The 27,268-nt window shown below is 43.9% G+C and overlaps 1 protein-coding gene across 1 annotated transcript; it reads right to left on the bottom strand.

The window, feature by feature from the left end:
* Positions 1-4,286: 4,286 nt before the first annotated feature.
* LOC105554900 lies at positions 4,287-24,871 on the bottom strand (the record flags this gene model as incomplete). Its single annotated transcript, XM_012001535.1, has 2 exons — positions 24,026-24,871; positions 4,287-4,393 (listed from the first exon to the last, which is right to left on the bottom strand). Coding segments are annotated over exons 1-2 (726 nt in total), but the record flags the coding sequence as incomplete, so codon positions are not given.
* Positions 24,872-27,268: the final 2,397 nt, after the last annotated feature.

Here is a 27,268-nt window from a genome sequence, read left to right as displayed (position 1 = left end):
AATGAGATACCATCTCACACCAGTTAGAATGGCAATCATTAAAAAGTCAGGAAACAACAGATGCTGGAGAGGATGTAGAGAAATAGGAACGCTTTTACGCTGTTGGTGAGATGGTAAAATAGTTCAACTATTGTGGAAGACAGTGTGGTGATTCCTCAAGGATCTAGAACTAGAAATACCATTTGACCCAGTGATCTCGTTACTGGGTATACATCCAAAGGATTATAAATCATTCTACTCTAAAGTCACATACACACATATATTTACTGTGGCACTATTCACAATAGCAAAGACTTGGAACCAACCCAAATGTCCATCAATAATAGACTGGAAAAAGAAAATGTGGCACATATACACCATGGAATACTATGCAGCCGTAAGTCGGGGGGAAACCATCATTCTCAGCAAACTATCACAAGAACAGTAAACCAAACACCGCATGTTTGCACTATAAGTGAGAGTTGAACAATGAGAACATATGGACATAGGGAGGGGAACATCACACACCAGGGCCTGTCGGGGGGTGGGGGACTAGGGGAGGAATAACATTAGGAGAAATACCTAATGTAGGTGACGGGTTTATGGGTGCAGCAAATCACCATGGCACATGTATACCTATGTAGCAAAACTGCACGTTCTGCACATGTAACCCAGAACTTAAAAAAAGAAAAGGATATTCAGAGTGACTATAGTTAACAACAATGTATTGTGTATTTCAAAGTAGCAAGAAGAGAGGATTTGAATTGTTCTTAACACATAGAAATGATAAATATTCAAAGTGATGGGATACCTCAAATATTTGACTTGATCATTACACATTCTATATATATAACAATATCACACGTATCCAACAAATATGTTAAATATTATGTATCGATGAATGAGTATTAGAATTGTGTGGTTGTTAAGCCCTCAAAGTCATCATATTTGCAGTAAAGGTGTTAAACAAAAGCTGTGTCTATTTGTTAAATCACTATAAATATATATAAACTATATATATAACTATATATATATATAGTTTGCTTATGTTTCAGTGGATGACTTGTTGACTTTCTGCCACATCTTTCAGCAGCAGAGGTCAGTTTATGGGATGATGACAAGGAAGCCTCTTTAGACTTCATGAGGACTACCTCTGTTTTCTTCACCACCCTATTCCCAGTGCCTAGCACCCAGCAGGCACTCAACGAATGCTGCTGAATAAATCAATGACTCCAAAGATAACAGCTTTGGTACAGAGAGAAAATACTTTCATGATAGATTTGGAAGGGACAGCATGGGGGCCACATATCATAGGAGCAGGAGAGGTAAGATGAGGGGCATGGGCTATGATTCCTTCCCCCAAATCTCTGAGACAATTGGAACCCAAGTGGAGTGTGCATTTTGATGGCACAAGGGTAGGGCAGGGATGAGGAGATAATGTTTGAGAAATAAGAAACTGGCACAATGTTTTGACCTTTGTGATGCTGGACTGTCTTGGTGAACTTACTGAACTCCTTGGGGACTCAGTTTCATCATCTGAAAAGTGAAGATAACAATACTGACCACACAAGGTTGCTACAAGAATTAAGGGGAAAAAAAAGCTAACATAAAAAGCACCTGGCACAGAGACGGTCATAAAAGTCATAGTGGGCCCTTATTTTTTCATTTGACAGGTATATATTGAGAGATGGCATACACAGTGGTCACAGGCAGGTACCCAGAGACAGACTGCCGGAGTTTGAACCCCAGCTTTATCACTTAGAGCTGGGTATCTTAGGAAAGTTACTTAATTGTTCTTTGCCACAAGTTTCTCTTCTGTGGAAAATAAGATAATAATGCTTACCTCATCATGTCACTCTGAGGATAAACTCAGTTAACAAATATAAACCACTCAGAACAGTATCTGGCACACAAGCACTTTTTAAGTGTTACCTATTGTCATTATCATATGCTAGGCATTTTCATATTCTTATCCCACTTTGATCCCTCTTAGGGCTGATGGAAACAGTGATAGATAGGAACAGACAGATGTGTTGACATGATGATGGAGGACGTCCCATTAGATGGGCTGGTCTATGTCTCATTAGAATAATGGGTCCCAAATCTAAGCATGCACCGGATTCACCCTGAAGGCTTGTTAAAACACAGGTTGTGGGGGCCCCACCCTCAGAGTTTCTGATTCAGCAAGTCTGGATGGGCTTGAGATTTTGCATTTCTAAGAAGTTCCCAGGTGTTGCTGATGCTGCTGGTCCTGAGACTGCATTCTGAGAAGCACTGTTGTGTAACAAGAGAGGATGTCTGAAGCTCCAAGAGGAGGAAGAAGGGAGGATGCATACAGAGATAGGAGTTCTACAACAGTCCCAAATAGGACTGAGGTATGGACACTAGCAGAAAGAGTCAAATGTTCATCCACTCATCGAGCAAATATTTATGCACTGCCCAGTATGAGCAGGGCCCTGTATTCACCAATCAGTTGCAAGAACAAGGATTAAGCTGAGCAGAAACAACTGTGAGCCAGAGAGGACTATCGACTTCTGAATTTAGCCAGAACAGTGCTGCTATGGTTTGAATGTGTCCCCCAAAGCTTATGTGTTGGAAACTTAATCCCCAGTGCAACAGTGTTGAGAGGTAGGGTCTAATAAGAGGTGAAGTCGTGATGACTCTACCTTTGTGAATGGATTGTGGTTATCACGGGAGTGGGTTAGTTATCTTGAGTGGATTTGTTATAAAGGTGAGTTCGGCCCCCTCTTGCTCTCACCTTCTCTTACCCTTCTGCCTTTCCCCATGGGATAATGCAGGAAAAAGGCCCTCATAAGATGTAGGCACCTTGATGTGAGACTTCCCAGTCTCATGTCCAGTGAGCGAAATAAACTTCTGTTGTTTATAAATTACTTAGTGTCAGGTGTTTTGTTATAGAAACACAAAATGGACTAAAACAAGCACTAAACAAGCTAGGTAAGGCAAGTGATTTAATCTCTCTAGTTTCAATTTCCTGGACCAACAATGGGGATAATAGTTCATATGTACTAGGGTTGTTTTGAGAATTAAACAAAGATAAACGAATTAAACAAAGACAGGATAAACTAAGATTAAGTAAAGCACTTAGCATAGTGTCTGGCATATGGTATGTAACCAACAAATATTGGCTGTTGCTAGTATTATTATTGGGTCACCCTTGCAGATACATGCCAAGAGGTTCCTTGCCATAGAAGGACATTACAGTGAGTGTGGAATTAAATCTCACTAGGCCCAAAACCTAGAATCCCAGAGAGCAGAAAAATAATTTAAATCACAGGATTAAAAATCACAACCTGGCCACAAGGATTGAAAGATGCCTTTGGATAAGGGAGGTATTTGCGTCAGGGTCCTCCACGGAGCCCACAAATTGTACCAGCGTCGCCAGCAGCCAGCTATGGGTATAAGTATTCTTTTTGAGTTTTTTTCTTCTTAGTTTGCAAATGCAAGATAAAAATGAATTCCAGAACAATGAAAATCTGAGATGAGAATTCATTACAGCACATTTGGCCAGGCCTCCTCCTCGGATCCCTCCAGTCTTCTGGGATGTGTTCTGACAACTTGCTGGCTCTTTTCTAAACCTCTGAAAGGGGATGACGTTCCTACCACTTTCCTTGGAAGAATATTCCACAGTGAAATATGACTCACTGTCGGGGTCCTTGTCTGTGCGATTCCCTTTCTTTTCTTGCCCCACTTTTGTCTTACTGTGCCCTTTCACGCAGAGTCAAATGTAAGCCTCCCCTTGAGGAGCGTGTTCTGTGAGGACTGACATTTAAAGACCATTACCACCTCTTAAACTCAGCCCTGTTCATTTGGCCAAGTAAAGCATGTTTAATTCTTTTTAATCTTCCCCCATAAATCAATCTCTACATTCCCTTAATAGTCCTTCTCCTGTGCTTTGAACTCCCTCCAACCTGGCGGTCCCGAGCTCTTGTTCCGTTTAGACTTGAGAATTAACCAGTCAATCACGAAATGCCTGTGCAGGCGAAGCAGCCAGGCCTAGCCAGGGCTCCAAGTGCTCTCCCCACGCTTGGCTGCTGAAGGACATTGCGGGCCCAGAGAAGAGCCCTGTGATCTGCTGAGACAAAGCAAGGCCTGCCTAGTGGCCAACCTTGCTCAGATAGGTGTGCGGCATTTGCTGCTTGCTCCATGATGACCCTTTCAAATGGACCTGGCCCAGCTGGCCAAAGGTCAAGGGACTGCATGGGAAGCCACCTGAGACACTTGTACCTCTCCAGTCTCTACCTCCCAGGGCAGGGACGGCCACTGAATAAGCCCAGGCAGGGTCTTACCTGGAAGGTCCCGGCATGGTCTTCTTCCTTATCACCCTCTCTGTTCTCTTTGAGGGCAATTAATGTGAATCCTCTGAAGTAGGAGGGAGGAGCAGCTGAAAGTGTTACTGCAGAGAGAAAAGAAAGCAGGTTTTAAGTATAAGAATCAATTATTGTCTATTTGTCAAATGGGATAGACCTGAGTTCTCCATCAATATCCCAGACCTGTGGGTTACAGAGGCCGTGGACAGTGGTGAGGCCTTCATCCATTGATTTGAGAACTCTTAACCTCTTCACCCAGCTGCCTCTTACATTTCAGAACCTGTTAAATATCTGAGCTGCTATCTTACTTGGAGATTCTTGCATCAACCAGGGATGTGGTGAGCTCTCTCCCAATAACCACAATTTGATAAAGATAGTCCCTGGTCAGAAACTCAATCTTGACAATTGTCTAACATTACACTTCCATTAGACTGGCCCAAGAGAAAACTAGTTCTTCACAGCACAAAGTCCTGTAGGATGACCTTTGTGGCAGAGGCTGCTGTGTGTTCTTAAAAACGTATTTCGTTTTTTTTTTGTGGAAACTCAGCTACACCACATTTCCCAGCCTCCTTCGCAGTTAAGTCAGCTTTATAACCAAGTTCTGCCCGTGGAAGTGATAGACAGACATGATATACAGTAGCCCCCTGCAGATAAGGCCAAGACACATGCCAAGACCCCAAGTGGATGCCTGAAATAATGGATAGTACCAAACCCTATGCTTACGATGGTTTTCCTATATATACATACATACATACATACATACATACATACATACATATGTATCTATGATAAAGTTTAATTTATAAATTAGGCACAGTAGGAGATCAACAATAACTAATAAGACACAATCATTATAACAACACTCAAAACAGCATGCAATGTAAAACGTATGAATTGTTTATTTTTGGAATTTTCCAGTTAATAGTTTTGGACCACAGTTTACTGCAGGTAACTGAAACCACAGAAAGCAAAACCTCGGATAAGGGAGTACTGCTATACTCTACTTCCAAGCCTGACCTGTACAAACTTTCCACACGACCCTGCACTCTCACTCTCTTGCCTCTGCCTGCTTAATTCAGGGTCCAGCAGAAGACTCTGATGTCCCAGAAGGGCCATGGAACCACAAGAGGGAAGGAAACTGGGATTTTAAACAAACCCATGGAAAATCACCTACTGGCCAGAAACATCCATACTATACTTTGCATGAGCTGGAAATAAACTTACGTTGTGGAGGGTCACCTGTTACAGCAGCTGGAATTATGTCTGTTATACTCTTCCTTCCTACATCTACCCAGGGAACGATTTTTCCATTAAAATCTAGCTCGGCCAGGCACGGTGGCTCATGTCTGTAATCCCAGCACTTTGGGAGGCTGAGGTGGGCGGATCACAAGGTTATGAGTTTGAGACCATCCTGGCTAACACAGTGAAACCCCCATCTCTACTAAAAATACAAAAAATTAGCCGGGCGTAGTGGTGGGCGCCTGTAGTCCCAGCTACTTGGGAGGCTGAGGCAGGAGAATGGCATGAACCCAGGAGGTGGAGTTTGCAGTGAGCCGTGATTACGCCACTACACTCCAGCCTGGGTGACAGAGTGAGACTCCGTCTCAAAAAAAAAAAAAAAAAAAATCTAGCTCAAGGGCCTTCTCAACAAGGCAATGGCGGTCCTCCCTCCCATTGGACCCCCAGTCTCCTGAGATGGAAATCTTTTATTGCAGTATTTTTTTGTACTAAATTGCAATTCTTTGTTGGTTCACCTTCTCCACTGGACTGTGCTAATACAGGAGAGGGGCTGGGTTTTCATTCTCTTTTTATCCCCAGAACCTGGCACAGAGCCTGGCATCTAATAGACATTCAATTCAGGTTTCTTTAAATTGATGTAAATTGGTATTTAAATTACTTTACGGCCTGCATAAAAGTGCTAAGATTCTGGACATTAGATATGGAATTACAGACTATCAGAACTTCAAGCGATCTCAAGTATCTTCTAATTCAGCCCTCCAATTTCATGGATAGGAAAGTAAAACATAGAAAGGTCAACAGACACACCTAAGATCATAAAATCATCCAGTGGCAACTTAGGGTCAGAATTGAAGGCCCACTCTCCCCAGTTTAACACTCTACCCGTGGCTTCACAATATATTCATCATGTTACAGATCTTCCACAAATATTGTCTGATTAGTAAGTTTTTAAACTTTAAAAAATCAATTCATTTGACATATAATATTTGTGAATATGATATGCAGCCTCCTATCGAAGAGGAGCATTTAGTCTTCCAAATTCCTTAAACTAGTTTTAGCCCCGAAAATGAAGTGCCCTAAAGCTCCAACAAATAAAACCACTATCTTGGATAATGTAGTGGCTGGCCCTGAGCCACCAACAGAATGACACAGCAAAGAACTCTAAGACATAAAGAAGGTAAATAACATGCTGTGATTGGCCGGTTCATCCTACAAAAGTAAAGGAGCTACTGATGTCTACAAAAGATCAGATAGAAAAAAAGAAGGGGCTGGGCACAGCAGCTCACACCTGTAATCCCAGCACTCTGGGAGGCCGAGGTGAGTGGATCACTTGAGGCCAGAAGTTCAAGACCAGCCTGGCCAACATGGTGAAACCCCATCTCTACTAAAAATACAAAAAATTAGCCAGGCATGGTGGCACATGCCTGCAATCCCAGCTACTCATGAGGCTGAGGCAGGAGAATTGCTGGAACCTGGGAGGCGGAGGTTGCAGTGAGCCGAGACTGCACCACTGCACTCCAGCCTGGGCGACAGAGCATGACTCTGTCACCAAAAAAAAAAAAAAAAAAAAAAAAAGAAAAAAAGAAAAAAAGAAAAGAAGGAATGGAGGGGGAAAAAAAGCACAATAAAGCAAAGAAGAGTAAGAAAAGTGTGGTGCTCAGTGTCAAGCAAAAAAAATGGTGGTTATGCTGTCAGGGGACAGAGCTGGGAATCTCTGAAGGACAGACAGACAACCAAAAAGCAGTCTTGGACTCTCTAGGGTGAGGGTGGGTGGTCTTCAAGGCCATTATACACAATTCCGGAGGAAGGGGAACAGAGGACAAAGCAACAAACAGTAAGGATATTCCATCCAGATTTCTTCAAATGCCTTTTTGCCATTTTAATGTGACCCTGGCACTAATATATTTCTGCTTCCTATGACCAGCACCTGTGGCTCTTAAGTTGTGTCCCTGGTCCTCAGGTTACCCGAGCCTACTCTGCCCAAGATGAAAGATCCAGCTGCCTTGCATCAGGTGAGTACAATTCTTAGAGGCACTTTACACTCCAAAATGGCCCCGCAGGATCCGATGGAAACTACCTGAAGGGACCATGCGTGGGATCACAGGCTGGCAGGACACCTTCCCAGTTGCTATCCTGCTTCCCCCACTCTCTTACTAGTTTCCCCTGGGAGCACTTCCTTAAAAGAATCACTTGCATCTAAATCCTCATCTGAGGCTTGTGTTATGATTTAAGATATGTTGAAGTTCTAACCCATACTTGGGAACGTGACCTCATTTGGAAATAGGGTCTTTGCAGATGCAGTTTGTTAAGATGAGGTAATGCTGCATTTGGGCGGGCCCTAAATCCCATATGACTTATGTCCCTATAAGAAAAGACGCAGAGACACACAGGGAAGAATGCCACAAGATGACAGGAGGCAGATATTAGAGCCATGTATTTACAAGCCGCAGAAAGCTAAGGCCTGTTAACAACTACCAGAAGCTAGGTGAGAGGCATGGAACCAACTTTCTCTCAGAGCCCTGCAGAAGCAAACACCACCACCAGATACCTTGATTTCAGATGTCTAGCCTCCAGAAATATGAGAGAATAAATTTATGTTGTTTCAAGTCACCAATTTATGGTAATTTGTACAGCAGTCCTAGGAAATGAATACAGTCAGCCTCCAGGGAACCCAATGCAAGACAGATAATCCCTGCTCCACAGCCACTGCCTTCAGGAAAAAGCTCAAACTCCACAGACCAAGAAGCCCTCAGGCTCTGCCTCTCCAGCTTCACTAACCATGCTCCCATTCCCCTGCCATACTACATTTCAGTCTTTGGATTCACTCTCTAGAAGTTTCCCAAAATCCATGTCATGTCGCCCTATTGTATTTTTTCACATGCTACTCATATACCTTTGAATGGTCAAGTTACTCCATTCCTGGCAAACTTCAGAAATCAGCCAAATCTCCACCCTTTGTGTGATGTTTCCTCTGATTTCCCCAGAAAGACTTGGGTGCTCTTTCTCTTGGACCCTACTGGAATGAAAAATACCTACATAATGGGCATAGTAACAGCACTTACCTCGAAGTATCAGTGCAAGATATAAATGAAGTAATATATGTAAAGTCCTTAGTAAAAATGAACTCATTTTTATCAGTGAAAAGAGTATCAAATTAGATTATATTTTGTGTTTATGTGTTGTTCTCATATTTGTAAGACCTTCAAGGGTAAGAACCCATCTGAGCTCAGCACAGTGACCAGTGCAGAGTTGATGTGCAATTAAATTTACTTGAGTGTTCATAGACTGGTTGGCTCAGTATTGCTAAAGATGTCAATGATCCTCAAATTGATCTATCGGTTTCATCAATCTAAATTAAAATCCCAGTATGCTCGTTGTGATATTGACAAGCTGGTCCTAAAATTTATATGGAAATTCAAAGGGCCAAGATTGTCCAAGACAATCTTAATGAAAGAAGTACAAAATTGAAAGGCTTATACTTCCAGATATCAAGACTTATGCAGCTACAGAAACTAAGCCAGTGGACTACAGCAAAGTAAGAAAAATGGGTCAGTTGACCAGTTTAGGGTCCAGGAAAGTTCCACAAATATAGAGAAGCTTGATTTATGACAAAGGACGTATTAAGTTGGTGCAAAAGTAATTGCAGTTTTGGCCATTAATGGTTTTGCCATGGCAAAAACCACAATTACTTTTGCACCAACCTAATACATCAGAGCAATGGAGAAAAGATAATCTTTTCAGTAAGTTGTGCTAGGACAACTGAATGACTGTGTAGAAAATGGTAAATCTTGGCCCTTAACTCACGTAATACACAGAGTAAATTCCACATAGATTGTAGAGCTAAATGTGAAAAGTAAAACAAAGTTTTAAGAAGGCAGCATGAAATAAAATGTGAATGACCTTGGAGTAAGAAAGATTTCTTACATAGAGCAAAAAAAAGCACTGACAATAAAGAAGATATATAAATGGAGTGATATCAAACTTTTTCTCGTCAAAAGATACCATTAGGAGTGAAGAAGTAAGTCACAGTGTCAAAGAAGACATTTGCAACCATATAACCAGAAACTGACTTTATATATCCAAAATATATAAAGAAGTCTTTCAGATCAATAAGAAAAAGACAGACAACCCAACAGAAGAAAAAAAAAGAAAGACAAATGCACAAACTAATACTTCACAAAAGAAGGTGCCCAATGGTCAATAAACATATGCAAAGGCTCTCAACCTCATTAGTCAACAGGGAAATAAAAATTAAATCTACAATGAAATAGTACTGCATATCTACCAGTTTGGATAAATTTAAAAGAATTAACAATATCCAGTGACATTAACTAGAACTTTCACACACTGTTGATGGAAGTGAAAATTAGAATTTTGTTGCTAAATTTTTTGGCAATGTTTACTGAAGCTGAACATACTCTTACCCTATCACCCAGCAATACCATCTTAAATCAACAAAAATGTGTATATATGTGCACCAAAGATACCTATAAGAATATTAACAGTAATGTTATTCGTAGTAGCATCCAAGTGGAAATACTCAAATGCCCATCAGCCCTAGAATGGGTATATAAATTGTGGCATATTCTTATAACCAAATGCCTCATAGTCATGAAAATGAACACATACTGCCACATGCAACATGGATAATTCTCACAAACATAATCTCGAGTGACAGAAGACAGGCACAAGAGAATACAAATGGTATGATTACATTTATATATATTTACATAAAGCTCAAAAACTGGCAAAGTAATTCATGGTGCTAGAGGTCAGGACAGTAGTAATATGTACAGGAAAGGGAGGGAGTGCAACATGGAGGCGGCACAAGAGGTGCTGCTGAAGAGCCAGTCATGGTCTGTTTCTTGATCTGGGTTCTGGTTACATGAGTATATTCAAGATGTGATAATTCACCACACTCCATGATTTGTAAACTTTTCCTTATGTAAGTTATATTTTGATTAAAAGATTCTTAAACAATGTTTCTGAATGATAAATATCCAAACTTTTGTATATCTGTGCAGTGTGCTTAAATGGCTAATCATAAACTCAGCTTCCCAGAATACGGCATTCCTGTAGGTTCTAGAAAACTAAGGTTGTACACTACCCTATTAAATATAACACATGAGATGGAGGCTCTGGAGGCTGAACTCAGTGTGGGGTTTTAATCCATAATTATCACTGGTGATGATGTTGTTACACAGTATAATTTGAAGGAATAGAGGAGACTCTATCCTTCCAGAGAACCTCATTATACAACTTCCTTCTGAAAGGCAGAAATGTGCAGTATGTTTTGAGTCCCAGTAATAACCTAAAATGACTGCTTGGCAGTAAATAATAGAATCTTTTCTCTAATGACTCCTCCCAATTGCCTCCCTTGAGAGGCTATTAAGAGATCCAAGAAATTAAAGAAAAATGCTTATGAAGGGTTAAAAAAAAAAAAGGAATTCCATTCAGAGCCATCTTGTGAGTACATATGGGGAACTGATTAAGAGCAAACATTTAGGATTAGAATCCCAGGGCTACCACTTATGTGTCTCTGGTAAATTACTTAATCTCTCTGTTTCCTTATTTTTAAAAAAGAGGTTGATGATATTGCCTTTCTTATAGGAATATAGAATTAAATAAATATTTATCCCAGTGCCTGGAACATGTAAAGTGTTCAAAATTTTAAGATGATGATGATAATGATGGTGGTAGTGGTTATGATAGTGATGGTCATGGTGGTGAGTGGTGATGGTGATATTGGGGATGAAGATGATGATGAAATTGGTGATTATGATAAAAGATCATGATGCTCATCAGCCTGATTACCCAACAATGTGTTTCAAAGAGCTGGTCCTCAGGAACAATGATTGAACCTCCAAAGAAAAACTCTAGCAGGTGCCAGTGAAGGACCACTGGGGGGATTGCAATGGAGAGAATTGGCTTTGGGGACGATTCTTACAAGTTCAGGTTATGGGGAGATTTGGGTAAGTCCTTATAATAAACCAAGGCTTCCTACAGCCCATGACACTCAAAATAGAGTGCCCTGTGAGGACCTCCCTGCCCCTTTCACCCCCACACAATACCTCTTTACTTTTCTGGAATACCTCTCACCCAATGTTAGTTCAATATGTGTTTATGAAACTCTCTGGTAAATGCTTGTCTCCCCTAATAACCTATACTCTCCATGAATGCAGAAACAAATTCTGTCTTGAACTCCATTGCATCTTTAGCATCTAGCATATCACTTTACACATAGTAAATGCTCAATAAATACTTGTTGAATGAATGAACAAAAAATGTTTTATTTATCTTAAATGCATAGTTTTCTCATTCCTATTCTGGTCCCTTTCCCAAAGTTCCCATGGGTTACCTTGAACAATATGCCAACCTCTCTCATCCTTTTATCTTTACTGAGCATTTGGTCTACACTAGCTCAGTGCTACATCCCTGGAGACACAGAGTAACAAAGAAATGGCCTCTGCTCTCTAGGAGCACAGTCTAGTATCTGCAGGAAAAATACGTATCAACAGATATTTTTTATAACATGTAAAGTGTGTTATGGAAGTACGAACAATGTGTTCTGGGGTTGCAGAGGAGAGAACATCTGCGTCTATCTGGGTGAATTCGGAGAGGCTTCAAGGGGGAGGTAGTATTTGTGTTGTAAGTTGAATGAGGAATAGGAATTTGTCCAGTGGACAGGGGAATTAACAGCATCCCATGAAGCAGAAAGACGTAATGGGCCAGTCTTGGTCCTGGAAACCAGAACTAATTCTGTATTTCATAAGTTGCATTCTGGGAGGAAGGGTGTGATAAAAGTCTTGGTGAGGAAGATAAGCAGGGAGAAGATGATCAAAGGCCTTCAATGCCTTGATAAGAAGTGTGGATATCACCCTGGGTGGGGGGATGATGCAGTACTGAAGGGTTTGAGCTAGGAAATTTCATACTCAGATTTATGGTTTAGGAAAATCAGACTGGAGGCTGTGTAACTATTGAATTACAGCTTTGCCCTAAAAGCCACATCAGTAACAAAGGCTTGCCTTAGTTATATGAAGACTTATATTTCACACTAGAGCCTGGCCTAAAACCCCGACCCAGGGCAGAGTTCTTTCCATCCCCGGGTACACTTACCCTACCTAATTACCAAATAGCTTTCTGTGTCTTTCAAATGTTGGTGTGTCAACCTTCTAACAAAAACTCTAATAAACTATTACCCAAATTCATCTTCTATGCCTATTACCCTCATTGGATCTTGTCCAGTTCCATCTTCCTCCACACTCTGTCTCTTGGGTTTCAGAATTATTAATAGAACTCCAACCTCAATGAGAAGATCCTGAGTCCCAGCTCCATCCTATGGCCAGCCCCTGCCAACCACCTGCTATGTGTTACTGAAATGCCCCAGTCTTCATGCTACACATCTCAACCACAATGCCCTTCAGCTTCTGCCTTAACTTATAGCATGGAGTTGTAAAGACTGTTGGGGCATTAAGTTAGTCACAGTGCTCCCCTTTCTACTCTGCACAACTTCCAGAGCTCTAAGGAACTGCAACTCATATATTTCTATTTAAAAAATTGGCACAATAATTAAGGCCACCTAGCCAGGATCAGGCAAGAAAAGATTTGCTGGTGATGGCCTGGAAGACTGGAAGGCAAGACTGATAATCCAAAAGTGAGCAGGTGAGGATGGTGGGGTTGGATTATGCTGTTCCCCTGGATGGCCTTCTTTGGTCAGTGCTCTCAGCATCCCCAGGCAGAGATGAAGTTTCTCCCATTCAAACTGAAGATCATGCATACTTAAATTTGTAAGGGTCATTTTTCTATAACAGACGTAGCTAACAGACTTATTTCAAATTTCCCATTTATCATGTGTAGTTTTGGGCAAGTTACTCAAGCCCTCCTTGTCTACATATCCTTACCTATAAAACAGCAGTAATATTTAATAGTATGTACCTCCTGTTGTCATCATGACAATTAATGAATTGGTAATAGGAAGTATATAAAAACATTTGCTAAATCAATAAAATATATTAAAAAATAAATCAGTCTCCTCTGTGAAATAAGGATCATAATTATCATCTCGTGGATTTGTCATGAGGATTCAAGGAGATAATGCAATCAAGCGCACTGCAGCAGCTCAATAAAAGTTAATCCTTTCCCCCTTGTGTGACCTCATCATGGAACAGCTCAGAGCCAGATGAATGGGTCCTGAGCTGAACAACATGTGGATAGCAGGAGGAATAATGGGGAGGTAGAGATGTATCAGCCAAGAGAACGTATCTGGGAATGTGGACAAGGGCAGGAAGCTCTGGGGGACCCCCACTGCTGCCCCTACTCTGACCCTGTGGTCACCGGGACTTTCAATCACCGTTCGTCCTCCCTCCTCAGAGATCAAGTCACAAAAGTGACTGTGATCCAGAGCCAGTCTATCTCCATGCAGTTGCCCTGGGCATGTGACCCACGCTGGACTAATCACAATCTTCCCTGGGATGTTTCAGTTTGTAGTTAGAAGGAAAGGGGCTTTTCTTTTAGTCACAGGATGAGCTAAGAGGATTTTCACTGAAGGTTGCTGGCAGCTATCCTCCCTGTCATTTGGAGAAAGTTTATCTGTAGTAAGAAAAAATGAGGACAAAACACAGCCAAGAGATTAAGGATGGAATGAGCAAGACAGAAAAGGTGGAAGCGAGGGACAAAAAAAGATAGAGAGCGAAGGAGGGAAGGGGGGACAGAGAGAGAGAGATGTGGAATGACCCCATTTGGGTCACTAGACCCATTTGTGCCTGAAGTAAGAGACACCCCTGGGTTTTGCAAATATGGGAATCAGTGCATTCCCTTTTCTGTTTTAGTTAGGTTGACTTTGTTCCTATCACTTGCGGTGATAATTTTGAAGCAAAGAAAGAAAACATTCTGCCTAAACTATAAGAATCACCAGCGGGCTCAGGAAACAGTATTTAGAACTAAACTGAGGTGGCTTATGGTGGGGGTGGCAGTTGGTATGTAAATGTCATTGGGATGACAGCAGATCTGTTGACTTCAAAACTAGCTAAATATCAGCTTTAGGGAAAGACTCCAAGGAATGTCAGAGGGCTCTATCCTAGACTCTAAGTTGCTCAATTTTCTTATCAACTTCATTGATAAAGACTTACAAGACCTTCTTATCAACACTGTGGATAATTCAAAATTAGATTATATGAATAAGTCACTTGGTGACCGAATACAGATTCACGAATGGCTGACAGCTACAGGGATGGATCCAAACATGCTGGATTAAATCGAACGAGAAACCATGTCAAGTTTTATGTTCAAGGACCATTTTCACCAGTCTAGGTTAAAGAGGGAAGCAGGCCTTCCAGAAAATTGCAGGAATTTGAGTTGGCTGCAAGCTCAGTGTGATTCCAGACTGCAGCACAGCTGCCAAAATGGCAAACACAAGACCTGGCAAGCTTCACACGAGCACAATGTCCAGGACAAGGAGATAATCATTCTGTTATGTCCTGCCCCTAACAGACCACATCTGGGGCACAAAGTACAAGGGAGCAAGCAACTGCAACCCACAAAGAATGGTTAAAGAAATGGGGCATTTTAGTCAGAAGAGAAGCCATAACAGCTTTTTGTTCACAAACATCTCAAGGGCTGACATATGGCCCAGGGGAGACCTCATTTTGCTTGATTCCAAAGGACAGAACTCTGGACAGACGTGTGAAAGTTACATGGGAGGCAGACTTTGGTGGCAGAAAAGTACAAGCAAGTCAGCCCTGGCTCAAGCTTCGCCAGTCTGTGAGTGAGGCTACCTAAGGAAAACTCATGGTTCTCTTCTCCTCATCACCCTACTGCCAAGCAGGAAATGCTGTAGTCGTGTTGGCTTTGAGGATATTCCACTGGTCACTAAATGAGTGTGTCCCATAGTAACAAGATACGGCAATGATGTGACCAGGTGCTAATGTGTGTGGGAGACTGGGGCTGGGGACTAGGAGAGGTGGTGATGGTGAAGCATGCTCCTAGAAAAGGGGACACCTTTTCTTTGTGTCTTATCATTTTCCTTTAAAAGAGAGAGAGAAAAAAGAATATAAGATTCCTAGAATCCAGCCTTTTGTTAGGGTGGGGCCCAGGAAAGTTTTTAAATTAAATTGAATTTTAGTTTAGTTTTTGCACTCTCCAAAGGCATAGCTAGGTTTGGAAAGTACTACAAATGACTCTACAATGTGCTGGTTCCAGGGAAAGTCACTTTAATAATTAGTGTCTAGGTTTGATGGCTCAATAATCCCCTCAGCCCTACTTCTCCAGATACTCAGAGCCAGTTTCTTAGAGTCAGTTTCTGAGGTTGGCAGCCCCTTGCCTCTGCCCTTTTGCCTGCTGTTGCTCTGCTTTTCATGCCACAGCAACAGTGTTTCTGCTTCCACTATGCATGCAACTGCTCTCTCCTCCCTCCTAGTGGTCTGCACCCTGGATGCAGGCCATCTGCCCTCTGCCTCTGGCCAATGCCCCTGTGGCATTGGGCATCCTTTCTCTCTGCCGCCACCACCTGGAGCTTCTTGCCCCTGTCTGCCATCTCTTGGGTGCTCACCTTTCTCTCTGGCTGAGAGAGAAACACTTTCCCCTTCCTCCATCCAGCTCTCTTAGAGAGCTTGTACCAGGGTTCTTGGGGCTTCAATGATACTTTATTTTTTTTTCAACAAATAATGATTTAATGCCTGCTATGCCCAGGCACTGTTCTGAAATTGAAGATAAAATGGCAAATAAGAAATACAAAGTCTTTGCTCTCATAAAGCTTGTATTCTAGCTGTAGGAAGCAGATAATAAATGAGAGAATTTCAGAGAGTGTTTAAGGCTATGAAGTAAACAAAATCAGGCAGAAGTGATGGGAAACATAAATTGGTAGTGAGAGAAACCTCTTTAAAGAGATTCTCTTAAAAGATAAGGAGTCAACAATGCAAAGATCTGGGGAAAACCATCCCAGGCATGAAGAAGAGCAAGGATGAAGGCCCTGGGGAGGGAATGAGCTTAGTGTATTTGGAAAATTCAAAGGACAGTGTTGTCAGGGGTTGGGAGAGCTTCCTGTAGCACCTAGAATCACCATTTGGTTCATACATCCTGCTGTGACTGTTACTCTGCCCATCTGCCCACACTCCTGCCCCACACATGGTGACTTGTTCTTGGAACTCTTCCCTGCTTCTCTCACCCAGTCCATGAGACATATTTGCAAATATCTCAACCACAACTGTAGAGAGGGTTCAAGTTATTTCCTGTGGGCTCCTAGCCTCAAGCAAATTAGTAGATGTGGGTGGTTCCCTTGTTTAACTTTTCCTGAACATTTCATGGAAGTTATAAATATTCTGTGAAAGGTAGAAGCCTGCTCTACATAGACCTTGCAAAGGACTTCTGGTGGTCTCACTTAACTCCTTGCCTTGTCCTATCTGCACCCCAACTCCATCCCTGCCAAAACATCCTGTAAAAGTGGGGCATTTTATACCAGCAAGAGCTGGCAAGCATCACAAAAAACCTTTTGTGTGATATAGCAAGCTTCCTGACACTATAGATGCTCAAAGAGAGGTGCATTTGGTAAAAATCAAACACAATTGCACACTACTGGAGGAGAAAAGAGAGAGAATGTAATGCTTTAAATGACTTGGGCCACATGCCACTCCATTCAATGCATGAATGTGCTCAGTGAGCATGAGATGAGCCTCTCAGCTCCCTCACTCCATCATATGATGAGGATTTTGTACTTGCATATCAGAGCAAACCAAGGGTTTATCTGCTACTCTACTGAGGAAACATTGCTCTCTTCCAATGCTGGAGGGAAACTAGAAGTGCTAGACTTTTTGATACATGCCAATTCGTTTCTATTCCTCTTACAGGAATATTGGGGGTAGGGTGTTTAGATAAGGCTAGGTTGAAGCTGCTATCTGGGTTTTATCTTATGTGTAATTTCAAAGGATTAATTTTGACTTTTGTGATTTTTGCTTTCCATCGCTCTTCTTGAATCTAGCCCTCTAGTCCCATCTTAATGGAACTCTGCCATACTCAAACATTTTCTTTCATTTTCATTCTGAATGTATACCCCAGTGGGTTTTCATTTTTCTTTTTCTCTTCCCACACCACCCCTTTGCTTTCTTGGCTTATTTACTTAACCCTCATTCCTTTTGTTCTTTGCTACTTCCTCTTTTATTGAGAAAGGAGAATGAGACAAAAGAGACCACAACACATGCTTGCACATACACACCCCAGAACTCCTGCCTCTGCTCTTTTTCCCTTCTTTCTTTTGAGACAGAGTCTCACTTTGTCACCCAGACTGGGTGCAGTGGCACAATCTTTACTCACTGCAGCCTCAACTTCCCCAACTCAAGAGATCCTCCTGCCTCAGCCTCCTGAGTAGCTGGGTCTACAGGCATGAGACACCACAGCCAGCTAATTTTTGTATTTTTTTGTAGAGATGGGGTTTTGCATATTGTACAGGCTGATCTTGAACTCCTGGGGTTAAGCAATCCACCTGTCTCAGCCTCCCAAAGTGTTGAGGTTATAGATGTGAGCCACTGCATCTGGCTTCCTCTGCTGATTCTTAGCAGGAACATCAGTTTATATGTTGTCAAGTTCATGCACCTAGATGACGTTTCACTGAGAGAATAAGACATATTGTGTTTTTACATGACTGTGCATGAAAATATGTGACAGAGACAGTTAATATGGTCCTCACAAATTTATTTTCTGTTTCATCTTTTAAAAAAATAAATCCTCCTTCAAGTTTTAACTGGGCTCATGGCTACCCAGCTAAATGCTATATTTCCCAGCCTCCCTTGCAGCTAGGTATGACCACATGACTAAATTTTTGCCAACAGAGTATGTTTAGCAGTGCTGGGTGCAGTTCCTGGGTCACATTATTAAAAGAAAACTGCTGTCCTCTACTTCCTCTCCCCCCAGTCCCCTGCATGCTGACTGAATACAGATGTGCAGTGGTTCTCCTTGGCTGTAATGGTGCTAAGGAGAATAACAACTTAAAACAGTGCTGTTTAGTAGAAATAAGCTCAAGCTGGGTGAAATTAATTTTGTTAACAGGTATCCATTAAAATATGTGAAAATAGGCAAAATTAGTTTTAACTAGTGTATTTTACTTAATATATACAATTACAATTTTAATATGTAATAATACACAAATTATTGAGATGTTTACTCTTTTTATACTAAATTTTCAACAATCATTGCATATTTTATACTTACAGCACATCTCAATTCAGAATAGCCACATTTCAAGCACTTCATAGCCACACATGGCTAAGTAGCTATGAACTAGACAACAGAGTGCAAGAAGATGTCAGGGGAACAAGGTAGAAGGAGCCTGGTTCCTGGATGGCCTTATGGAGCAAAGCCTCCCATCATGCTGGATCTCCCATTTACCTCTTGTTTAAAACACTGTGTTTTGGGTTCTGTTAGTAACATGAGCTTAGCCTGTACTATGACTAATATAACATGGTAAGAGTCCCCCCCATCTCACAACAGAAATTGATATTGACCTATATATATGTGTGAGTCTGTATAGCAAGCAGATGGACAGTGTGAGAGTGAAAAGCTCCTCATATACCAGCCCATAGTGGTAAATGTATCAGTGATTATAGCTTCTTGATGCAATTGAAAGAGTCAGCTGTAATGAAACAACTTACCTGTGACTGGAGAAGTACTCAAGTTTTAAACCTTGAAAAATTCCATTTTGATATGCTTTTTGGTATGTTTTTATTTCTTTCATTTCCTAAAACTCAGAGCAATAAACAATCTCCACAACCATTAAGCATTAGCTATAGCTGCATTTTCTAATTTTTATTATCAGTTTGTACTAAATACTTATTAAAAGTAGTAACGGTTAAAAAATAGTTACATAATAAAAAAGCGGGGAATGGTGCAAAAAAGGGAAGAGAAGTAGGAGGGGTGGCTTAATTATAATATCATCAGCAGCATTTACATTTTTAAAAACTCTACCATCCAGGAAATAGTTTAAAAGACCTCATCCTGTGTAAATTTCTCAGATCCTAAATATGTCCTTTCCAAACATATAATTTTGCAGGCATGGTCATATAACATCTGTATGTAAAAATAAAACAACAGTAAAATCTGTTTTTTCTTTTTTCTTTTCTTTCTGGGTTTTTTTGCTTCCCCCCTATCTAATTTCCTTTTGTTTCCCCACGAACAAAAGGAATTGGCCACAGACTGACAAGGTTCTTCATGATTCTAAATTAATCCTCTAATTTATGGGGAAATACAACATTGAAGCCAATAAGAGAAAAGAGCAAATGTGAATAAGGATTTATCACTTTATATTACTTTGTAGTAATATAAAGTAATTCTCCTGAGAGATGTCAGTTACTATCTTGATTTGTTGTTCTGTTTTCCTTGAAGGAAGGCTCACCATCCAGAAGGCTGAGGGTAGCTGAGTGAATTTCATTCTATTCCCAACTAATTTCATTGAGTCAACACAGAAGACTGGTTAAGAGCACAGATTTAGGAGTCAGACAGACCTGAGATCATATCCTGATTCTGCCGATTATTAGCTGTGTGACCATGGGTAAGGAACTAAACCTCTCTGAGATTTAGTCTTCTTATCTGTAAAATAGTAACGATCAGAAACTTCCTCAAAGTACTATAAGGAATAAGTGAGATGAGTAGGAAGAATTTAACACAATATCTTATCCAGGGGTTTGCCGCTAAGTATTTTTCTATTTCCAAAATAATCATCTCATATTTTTTTAGCAACCACTGCGTGACAATTTCCTTTGACGTGAATTATTTCTAATTTTCACAGGAATGCTGGGAAAAAATCAAAACACCCTCATTTTACAGATGGAGAAATTGGCTCAGAGAGGTGAAGTGGCTTCAGTGAATATGTGACCAAGCAGGACCTGAAACCAACCCACCCAACATCAAAGCCTGTGCGCTTTCCACCAGTCTGAGGTGTCTACTCCTGTGGTCGATGTGTGTCTCAGTGTGGGACAAAGAAAAAGCCATGCAGCTTTGGAGGTCTGCAAACCTCTCAGTTTAGGATAAAACCCCCAATTATGCTTGAAGTTGGACCAGCTTTTGAAACCTCTACTGGACATTCTTTTCCCATCAAGTTCCTTGAAATGTCCCTTTAAAAAACATCTAGGAAAAGCCACTCTCATTAGCCAGAGTCTGACTTTATTTTCCTAATAAACAGACCTCTGGTAAGACAAAAGAGCCTCTTTTATTTTCAATCAATTATTAAACATTTCAGTGGATTTTCTTCTATTTGGCTTGAAATTGTGATCTGGGAAAGGCTGGTCCTGCAAATTGTCCTCCTATATAAAGGAAGCCCCTTGAGGATCCTCAACTTGTTATTTTTAATCACTGTAATCTCCTTTTCAAAGGAGGCCCTGGTCAGAAACAGAGCAGGCCTTTCAGAGCTTTCTAAAGCACAATTATTGCCGTTGGAGGGAGGGGGGACTGTGGGAAGAGGGAGGGAGAATAGAAGTGGTGGGAGAGAAAAGGAAATCAATATAATACTAACAACTTGGAAAAGACAAAATAATGATCTCAACTGGATTCAGGTTTTGGGGAAGAAACCCCATGTTTCAGTCTTTTTTTAATAGTGACCATTTTATTCCGGTCTAGAGTACCTAAAGACTATACTTAGACAGCAGGCACAAAGAACAGAAGCTGCTTGGGGATGAACTGGAATACTGTGGACAAAGATTTGAGGCAGGAAAACAAGTCATTGATTCCAAGGATTGTGAGGGATCCTAATTCAGGAAAAAATTAAAAAGCAAATAGAACACCAGGGGAATGCCAACTTAACAGCCTTAAGTCAGGACAATGAGCAGAATGTGTTCGAGTTACTTTTAACATAATTATTCTAAGAAAGAAGGAGCCAGCAGAAAATGTCACAAACTAGGCCAGCAACTTTTCTTTCAAACTTTGAGTGGCGGAATCAGGTTTGCTAATTGCAGAATATTTACTTGGAAAACATCAGCATGGTTCCTGCAAGATCTCTTTCAAGGTCTCTTAGCCATAAGAAGGGAGAAGAGATGATTGCCCAATCTATAGCCTGAGTTGGGGTGTCAAAGTCCAGACGGCTGTTTAGGCAGGAGTAGCCTGAAGGGTGAAAGTCCAGGACACTCCCTATCCAGTTCCCCACCTGCTGGCCCTGGACTTTTAGGTAGTTCTAAAACCTCTTTAGCCCGGTGAATACCAGCTGTATCTCCTTCCCAGTGTTAGGGCCACCAGCTGCCAATGCTCAACTAAAACACGGAGGATTAGTGTGAAAAGAGACACTGGGTACACTTGGCCTGAACCCCAGACTAGCCTAAGCCACTGAAACAATCCTCCTGGGCTTGGATTCGCAACAGTCTTAGCCAAGGCTCCTGATATGAAGAAATACCTCATTCATTAATTCAATTAATTCATGAGGACCCAAATAACCACCATTCACTGGTAGATGAATGGGACTGGAGGAGAGCTGAGGAAACCTGCTTTCAAACGCACACATGCTCTTCAAAAACAAAAATCTGATCAAGAACCTACCTCCATTAGTAAACCAATAAAGGCCTCACATTCAACTCTTACGCTTATTAGGCATCTCTTTTAGCTCAGGCACACTCACCTTTGTAAACTCATTTACTCCCTACCACCAAGAGAGGGTGGATAAACAGCTTTTTTGGTTTGTCTGTTTGGCTTTTTTTTATTTTTTTGCTAGGAAATAGGTGCAGAGAAATTAAATGACTTGCACAGGGTCACACAGCGAGTAAACCCAAGTCTGTTGGACTCCAGAGCCACTTCTTTCTCTGCTACGTGGAGCGGGGACAGTTTCCCCTGTGAACTCAGGTCCTCAGTTTTGGGGAGGGCTGAATAGGCCAGTGAAGTCACACTCGCTTCCCTGCGGTCCACAGGGAGGATCGGCCGCCTCCCGGCTCCACCGAGTGGCAGTCGCCGCCCGTCGGCGCAGCTCGCTCCAGCCAGGGTGCCAAGCCGCGCACTCCCTCCCGGGCTGGGAGGGGCGTTCTCCGCCCAAAATCTTTCTTTGTGCAGCTGCGCGCCGGGGTCAGATTATTCCTCGCAAAGTACTCAGCACGCCAAGGTGCCAAGGGCACCAAGGAGCCGGCTTGGGGTAGCTCAGGGTGGAGAAAGTCGGGGACACAAACCCGGGAAAGAGGGAAAAGCGCTCCAAGAAGGGTGGCCCCTGGCTTTGGTCTCCAGCGTGGCCCTGGCGCCCGCTGACACTGCCCCAAACTTTATCCTGTGTTGCTCCCACCGCTTCCGTCCAAGGCTCTCTGGGGAACTGGGAAGGCGGGGAGGAAAGTACAGCAGCTGGGAGCCCATTTGCCCCACCAGGTGCCCCAATGACCCACTCCTCCCTGCTTAGCACCAGAGCTGACGTATGAAGGGGCGAGGGTGAGGGGACACGCTCCCTGGCGGGACCCAAGGTGAGGCCAGTCAGGCTTCCTTCCCTTCTTGGTTACCTGTCCCCGACCCGGAGAGCGGCGGCTGCTGCACGGGGAAACGATGTCTGGGAGATGACCCTGCTGAGGAGCGAGGTGGCGGGCCTGGGGATACAGTCAGGCGTCTTCAGGTTGGTGCTAGTCGAGCTGCCTGTCCCGCCCAGGAGGCGCTCACCTGCTTGGACACCTCCTCCCTGAGCTCCCGAAACCCAGCTCTCAGCCAAGCAGCGTAGGCGCTACATCCCTGGGACGCGGAGACTCCGAGCTGCCGGAGCCAAGGTTCCCTGGCCTCCAGGGAGCAGGCCTTGGGCATCGGGGCTTCTCTTTCCATCTTCATCCAATTCCCCTTTCAGTTCGGAGCTTACCCAAAGGTCTTTGAGGACCCTGTCCCCACTGGGAACCTGTTCTGGAAACCCAAGATCCTCCATCTCGTCTGGGACCACGAGAGAATAATTTGGGGTTCTTTCCAAGGACCCTTTCGAGGAGCTTTAGGCTGTCCCTGCCCCTCCTTCTCGCGCCCCAGGACCGGTTAGGGAGAAGCCAAAGTCCCTTCTCCTGAAGAGTCCTATCTAGGGAAGCCGGAGTGGCCGTCCCGCCCGGGGCCGGTCTTTGAGAATCGGGTACCCTCTCCTTCAGGGCCAGAGTGGGGAAAGCTGGGGTCGCTGCCTTGCCCGGGACCCGACCAAGAGAAACCTGGATCCCCTCCAGACCGATTTGGAGAAAGGCGGGTTTACCTCCCTCCTGCAGACGGCCGGGGGAGAAGCGAGCCTCCCTTGCAGTCAGGCCGGCGTGACGCGTGGCTCCGCCTGGGAACCGCGCGTCGGAGACGCGGGCTGCCTCTCCTGGCTGCGGCCCCCGCGACGGCCCAGTACGCTGGCTTAGGATGCGCGCTGAGCTCTCAGCTGCAAGGGCCGAGGGCAGCCAGGACAGAAGGGCCCTTGCTGGGCTGCACCCGTGCCGCGCGCCCGGAGACCGCGCGCCCTCCTCCGGCACCGCGAGGTCGGCGCCCTCCGGGGACCGGGTCCCGCGCTCCCAACGCCACACCGGGCGGCCACTTACCGCGGTAGCTGGTTCCCGGCTTATAGAAGTCGGGGTCGCCCTCCACGCGGAGGCTGAACTCGGTGTAGCCCTCGCGACGCGTGCCCTGGGCGCGCAGGATACGGCTGCAGTAGCCCTCTGACTTGGGCACTTTGTCCAGGGTCTCGTCGGAGAAGGCCAGCGCCGCGGCCAGGGGCAGCACCAGGGCCAGCAGTGCCGGCGTCCGGCTCAGCTTCAGGGGCGCCAGGGACAGCCTCATCCTCGCGGCCCCCAACTTTGTGCCGAGGCCGCCGGCCTTGGCCACGCGACTCCTGCCCGAAGTGGTCTCGACGAAGGCGCGACCTGGCGGAGCCGGGGCGGAGAGAGGGAGCTCGGAGCCGGCGTCGGCGACTCGGAGACCGTGCCAGGCTCGGCTTGGCGGCCGCGAAGCTGCGCTGCGCTGCGCTGAGCTGAGCTGAGTCAAGCGAACGAGAGCAGCGCGAGGAGGGGAGGGCCGCGGCGAAGGAGCGGGAGGAGGGAGGGCTGATTTTGCCCAGATCCCCCAGCGCAGCGCTGTTTTGTTTCCTCCGAACTGGCGATTAGCAACGCGGCCGTGTTTATTTTGCGACATTGGGTTCCCAGGGTCTGACGAAGAAATCATGGCATACCGGACACTGTGGGCTCTGTCCCATCGCCTAGGAGGCTGCTGCTCCAACCCCCAGCTACACTCCGGACCCTCTGGAGGACGGTGCTCAGAGGAAGGAAAGCCTGAGAAATAACTTTTGTAGCACACCTGCTCTGTGCCCAGCAATATGCTTGGCGGCTTACTTACTGTATCGACTCACCTTCATGTTTCCTACTCCCAATAAAGATTGCATTACTTTCACTCACTTTATAGATGAGCAAACTGAGACTTGCGACCAGTTACTGCAGGATTAGATGCGGCGACTCCGGGCCCATTGCTCTTCCCAAGGCCATATTGGAACATGTCAGACTGGAGGCTGAGAAAGGAGAAACGACTTAGCTACAGAGGTTAGGGCCCACGATAATTTTGGAGATCTATGAAAATGTTTTCTTTAAAAATCAGAAGAAAAAAGTTTAGGTCAAACAAAATGTTTCACTGTATAATGTTAATATATTTGTATTTACACCTCTACAGTCATAAAATATGCTTAAGCTGGAGGAAGGAGCCAGCAAAGGCAAAAGTGCTCAAGGCTCAGGAAGGTCCTCCTACTGCCCGGGAAAGGAGTTTCAAAAGATTCAATGAAGAGCCTGTGTTTTCTTGGCTTACATTTTAGTTCAGATTATCAGTCCCCAGGGACAGATGTTCAGAGAGGTGCTGAGCCTGAGGGCCTGAAGGGAAAAGACCCGGGGCAAGAATCTCTCCCAGTGTCTCTCTGGGGAAGAGACCCAAATCAAACCTCAGTCCTGCCACTCACCCATTGTGAAGCTTGGGCTAGTTACTGCACTCTCCAAACTTGTTTCCTGCTCTGGAGAACAAGGGAGTGGGGGTGGGTGCCAGTACATCCTTCCTAGAGGTAGTGGGGGGATATGCTAGAGTTGAATGATGACCCATATAAAAGACTCGAGCTGGTCTCTAGTGGCGCCCGCTCCCTCACCCGCTTGGGGATACCTTAAGCCCCCTGCCTCTCAGTGCACACAAGCATCCCTCCCCAGGTGCCCTCAGAAGCTTTGGTTTCCTCTTCTTTTTGCCCAGGGCCTTCAACACACCTTAAGTGCCTACAATTAGCAAGCAATCTCCTTTGCTTTCCGGGTCAGTGTTTTCTCTTTCATAACGCTACAAACAGGCCCAGGGCGCCCCCTGTATGGGAGGTCCGCCCTTCCTCCCTGCCTGCCCACTTACTCAGCAGTGCTTGTGCTGGAATTCCCACTGCCACTATTAACTGGGTGCCTTCTCTCAGAGGTCACCTGAGAGTAACCCCTTGCTGAAGCCAATTATGCTCCTCTCATCCCTTGCCCTTCTCGACCCTCGCAGCACCTAATCCAGCTGATCGGCCCTCCTTTTTGAGGTGAGGCTCAGATCCACGTCTAAGTGCTGAGGGAATTGTCTGCATCTTCACTCCACTGGCTCAGCGCTCATGCTGCACTCCAAGTTGCACGGTCCCATCCATCCAGCAAGCTTTCATTAAGTGTAGATTTGGAGCTAGACTCCGTGCTGACCAGTAGGTAGAAGAGGCAACAAAAATTCATCCATCCATCCATCCATGCATCCATCTATCTGTCCATTCATTCATGACAAAGACCCTCCATGTACTCAGTGCTTGGATAAAAAAAACATAGATATGTTACTTGCCTTTAAGGATTTTACACGCCTGTGGCAAAGGCAAATATTAAATACATAATTATATGAAACTTTTCAAATGATAATTGTGATGTGTGCTACAAAGTAAAATAAGTGGTTCTTGAAAGTGTACCCGATCTTATCTCAGAGGGCAAGAAACTACAGAAATGAATAAATTGTGACCCCTGTCTTCACGAAGCTTATGGTATGTCTGAAAGCTCAAATCTGTGCTCTTGAACCTCTATTCATCTACAAAAGGTTCAAATCTAAGTTGGAGATGGGTGGGCATGAAGTAGGCAGGAATGCAATATTTAACTTTACGTTGGATATTGACAGGAAAACTATGTGAAGTAGGCAGCCTCAATTCACCTCTGCACTCCCATTTTTCAGATTAGGAGCCTATGATATTACCTGCTGAGATAATGTTCCATGGCTATTAAGGGAAAGAGCCAGGATTTAAAACAGGCATCCCCAACACCAAATGAGGTACTTTCCAGTACACAGTGTTGGCCCTACCATCTGGGCTATGACAGCAGGCTCTAACCAGCTCACCAAGCTCCAATCCCAGTACATGAGCCAGGTTTTCCTAAACCAGCTTGGCTGTCACTCACACCTCTGCTCTTTTCTCCACTCATCCAATCCATCACCACACCAACAGTTTCACGCTCTCCTCCACCACTACTCCAGTCCGTGTTGACATCCTCTCTCATCCTCCTAACTGGGTTGCCCTTGTCTACTTGTGCTGTTCTTCCATCTGTCTTCTGCACTGAAGCCCAAGTGATCTTTTTAAAAATGCAGATTTGAATGTCAATCCTGAGGTTAAAATTTTTTCTCAGTGGTTTTTCAGGGCTCTCAGAATAAAGATAGAATCTTTAGCCAGGTCTCCATGGCTCTGCTTGATCTGCCTCTCCAGCCATGCAGCTCTTCTCTTTGTCTGTGCTGTTCTGTCTGCCTGGAATCCTATCATGCTCTTTGGTCTCTCC

Source organism: Mandrillus leucophaeus, unplaced genomic scaffold, assembly GCF_000951045.1.
Source record: "Mandrillus leucophaeus isolate KB7577 unplaced genomic scaffold, Mleu.le_1.0 Scaffold1178, whole genome shotgun sequence".
NCBI lineage: Eukaryota > Metazoa > Chordata > Mammalia > Primates > Cercopithecidae > Mandrillus > Mandrillus leucophaeus.
Note: the sequence above shows the minus strand (reverse complement) of the source record. Positions and strands in the feature narration are given on the sequence as shown.